Source organism: Chaetura pelagica, unplaced genomic scaffold, assembly GCF_000747805.2.
Source record: "Chaetura pelagica isolate M959 unplaced genomic scaffold, ChaPel_1.0 scaffold511, whole genome shotgun sequence".
In the NCBI taxonomy this organism is placed as follows: Eukaryota; Metazoa; Chordata; class Aves; order Apodiformes; family Apodidae; genus Chaetura; species Chaetura pelagica.
This window is the reverse complement of record NW_009952161.1, coordinates 40,412-44,662: the sequence shown is the minus strand read 5'-3', so window position 1 is coordinate 44,662 and position 4,251 is coordinate 40,412. Positions and strand designations below refer to the sequence as shown.

Below are 4,251 nucleotides of genomic sequence, written 5' to 3'. Positions count from 1 at the left end.
GTTTGAAGGCCAGAGGACAAGGCCTTTAGGAAAGCCCATGCCTGAAGAATCTAGATCTAAAGCTGGAGCCATCAACACTGAAAATGCCTAGAGCATCTATGTCTATTCAACAATTCTTTCACCAGGGTAATATCACCATCTCAAGAGGAGTTCCAAAAAAGCCTTTGTCCATGTATAGGATTTTCTCAGCCTGACCAGTCCGTTTGTAACAAAACACAAACAGATCCCATCACAGTAAAGGTGCTGTGCCAATCAGTCCATACAGCTACTGACACCACAAATGTGCCTTTACCTAGAGGTGGCTGGAGATCGTGATTTGCATTTAAATTCAGGAGAAAACAATTTAAGCCAGAAGCTAGAAAGCACCTAGATGAAATGATGCACCACAGAGGACAGGAGAATCATCACTCAAAAAGCTTCACGCAGTGATTAACAAATCAACCTCAAAATCATTCAGTAAATATGGCTACCAAGACAGAGACAAATATGGGTAGGCACAAAGACAGGATGGCAGGGAAAACACCACACTGTCTATGCCACTCACAGCTACTTTACTTTTCCTTGCTACCTGGACTCCCTCTCATTCCTCTTGGCTCTTTGGTCTTCTCCATAACCTACCTTCAAGCTGCTTACCCTAGCAAAGACCCACCAGCTTAGCAACTTTCACTGCTTCTGTCTGCAAACAGAGTAGGACACCCAATGGCTCAGCCTGCAAAACACCTTTTTTGCTTACTGGTGCCTGACTTGGTGTTCAATTCAGCTGTTGGGCAGGATCTGTGCTGCTGCAACTTGCAGATCTACACACGCAGTAACCAACAAAATCTATGAGAACTTCCGTATCTGCTTCCTGTATAAGCACATGAGCAGCACTGGACCTTGCTTATCCTCAGAGAAAGCTGCCTAATGGCACAGAGCCAAGAGGCACATCCATCCCCAAATGGTAATTCAACTATGTTCCTGAAGGCATCCTCAACACAGGTAGCTTTCCTGCCAGCCAGCCTTCCTCACACCCCTGTACTTCTTGCCTGTTGACAGACTGTTAAGACTCCATATTCTCTTGTGTAATCCATATTAAAGAGGGCCTGAGGAAGCAGTACACAGAAAAGGTATTCAAAGCCACCAAAACCACATTAGAAGCTCCACAGCACAAGCTCCAACTTCTCCAGAAAGACATAAGCATCATCAACACCTGCACTGAACAACTATGATCTTGCAGTTGTCACACAAAGAGGTCTCTACATCCATCAGCAGCCAGGAAAGATATGAAGTGAAGGATGTACTGCTCTTAATGTATCATTCATGGGTTCTTGTTAAGAGCATCATGCCTCAAGAAAAGCGTGGATACCTCTGAATGAGGTACAGGCCGTTCTACCTATGTTACTATGATGTACTCAGAAAATATTTTGGTCTGCAGGGTTGATGTTCAAACAACAGAGATGCACTATCTTAAATAACAGCCAGGAAGCCTCTTCCTCTGTTGATGGGGAAGTACTGGCAATAGGACATATCTCTCGTGTTTTCCTGGAGTTGGTAAATAAGCAGGCACAGAATTTCCGCTTCTTTACAGCTAGTGGCAAGAATCTGACAATAGTTCCCTAAGCTTGTTGTAACAGATATCCCAAGCATTTCTAATAATGTGCAAGTTCTGGCAAGAACAGCAATCGCATAAGGAAAAGGTCTGTCACAGCCTGTTCAGACCTTGGGCACTGGCTTAGCTTGTCTCCCACAATACGGAGCATGTTTCAGGCTCTGGAAGAAATGGCATGAGGCAATCTCTACTCAGGCAACTCTGCTCTACCCAACCTTCAGCCTTCCAGGATAAATGGCAAAACCACATCAAGCACAGTTCCACAGCCAAAACAAGATGTTTCAACCCTGCGCGCTGCTCAAAGTACCATCTGCTGTGCTACACAGAGCTCTGCGATGAGAAGCACCCCTAGGGTGGACCAAGACACCACGTGCTTGTTCTACCAGTCAGCATGTTGCTTCTCACTGGAAGCAGCACAGTCCTGACCTTGGTGACTACCAGACATAACTGGTTAGGCAGAGCTTTAGGCCCTTTCCTTACAGACTTGGGAGGTGAAAAATTTACGTGGATTTGACAGTGCTCTTTGCCAGGAGGTTCCTACCAAGGACAGAGCCTCAAATTTTCAAGTATATAATTTGTATGTTACTGCTACACAATTGCCCCAAAAGCCTGGCAGAATCCCAGTGCCAAGAGTTATGCTGAAACAGATTTCTGCTTTGTAATTTTGGGAACTGTGCTATTCAGGATTTCCCTTTCCTGCCTTCTCTTACTCCCTCCTCTGGCTGCCCCAGAGGTATACAACACCAGTGACGTACAGAGAGGCGCTGCAAGGTAGCAACAGCCTGAGAGTATGCATCCACTGAATTCAATAGCAGACAGTGCTTCAGGAGGCTGGTGTTCATGTTCAGCAAGACCAGCTTAATTTAACAATGAAGAGAGAACAACGCAAACAGGAGGCGATGAGAGCTGGGACTGCCCTGGTGGTGACTGGAGAGGTGGCCTTGTAGGGGCTGAGGGCAGAGCAGAGATGTTAGTTGAGAAATGATTAACTGGGTGACAGATTTATAGCAGTGGAGGTGGGGGAGGCAACCCCAGCCCAAGCTCCCATTGGCTTTGATGGCCTCCTGTAGGCCAGGCCAATGAATATTCAGAGGCTCCAGTATCCCCAGTGCCATTCCCCACTGTGAACAGTCAGGAACAGTACATGGGCACCTGCACCAGCCTGTGTTTCTGCTGGCTTCACTGGGAGAACATGCTTTGAGCATTCCATGTATTTATCAGAGTTTGGCTTTCAGAGATTCTTAAGTCAACATAAATGATTTCAAGTTAACTTGACCCACCTTATAAGAGCAAGTAAATTGTCAAGAAGCTTCAGGATCTGCTCAGTGCAGGGATTACGGTAGATTGGACTTCCACTGGGCATGTATCCCAAAAAGAATCCTCCAGCTTTCGCCTCTTCAGTAGCAGCAGGCCAACGAGCTCGTTTCACAACACCCAGAATGGTGTACACACAAAAGCTTATCTGCAGCAGGAGATGCAGAGAGCATGTTAACCAGAGCATAACCTGAATAAATTGGTTTCTACCTCCAAGGGACTGCTCTACGGTGAGCCTAATCTGATGATCGGGACAAAGTCTGGTGGAATTGCTGCCAAAAAAATGCAGCAATTATGCTAGGTTCCATCATCTTCAGAAACTCTTGGCCATGGAAGGACGGCCTATGAACTTGCTATTGGACAAAGCATCAATGTGTATGGTCTCATGAGTATGCAAGCAACCAGGCAGGCTGCCCTCTAAAAGAACGGGTCCATCAGTTCCTCATCTTCATGTGCTGGGATGGATGTAGAGATCCATCTAGATTTGGATGCAGAGATCCACTGGGAGGTTGGACTAGATGACCTCTACAGGTCCCTTCCAACCCAATACAATTCTATGATTCTGTGATCTGTAATGACACAGTGGTCCAGAAGCCTTAGCCCCAGATCACAAGCACAGCTCTGTGAAATGCATTGCAGTGTCTTCTACAGACCTAAAGATAGTAACTCCATTTGCAGTCTGTCCAAGAAGGGAAGACATTTCACTAACAAGTTGAACAACAGCAATCTCCTCCAATGAATTCTAATTACAAAAAGCACGACTGCCTGCAACAAATTTAAAACAAAATAATGTAAACCCATCCAAACTCTTGCTACACAAAGGGTAAGGAATAGTGTACTTCACTCTGCCCAATAATCTGGTTTTGCATGGCCTATGTGGTCATTGCTGTATCTTGGAGAGGCAAAAGCCAGCCTGTTATTCAGCAATGTGAAAGATCTTCTGATCCACACCCTAAAGAAGCAGGTGATACTTGAGTATAAACACAACAGAAAGGGACGATGGAAGGAGGAAGTCCCATATCGCCAGGCATGACACCTCTCCTGGTAATGATACTCTGCGGTTCAGGCCACTAGGATCTTCCAAGACTGGGTCGGCAATTTTGTTGTCTGCACCCACATAGGAGATAAAGGCTTCAGGATCCGAGAGGACCCTAGCAGCAGCAAAAGAGAGCAACAGGGATTACTGTTTGTGCCAGAGAATATAAGCAAAGCATTTCTCTGGCAATGAACATCCTAACAAATACAGAGCAGGCTACAGAGACTCACTAGTGCTCCACACTGTACACGGGAACATGATAAAAAGCACCAGAGATGCGTGCACTCTCCAAACATCTCCAGCTTTCTTGGAT

The 4,251-nt window shown here is 45.8% G+C and overlaps 1 protein-coding gene across 1 annotated transcript in view; it reads right to left on the bottom strand.

Annotated features, from left to right (window-relative positions):
- Nucleotides 1-4,251, bottom strand: part of XPO5 (exportin 5) — a 29,313-nt gene that overhangs the window by 9,813 nt on the left and 15,249 nt on the right. Inside the window, exons 19-20 of the mRNA XM_010007253.1 lie at nt 3,957-4,053; nt 2,869-3,050 (exon numbers count right to left, since the gene is read on the bottom strand). Of these exons, the coding sequence (XP_010005555.1) occupies nt 2,869-3,050; nt 3,957-4,053 (279 nt within the window). The remainder of the gene's footprint in view (nt 1-2,868; nt 3,051-3,956; nt 4,054-4,251) is intronic.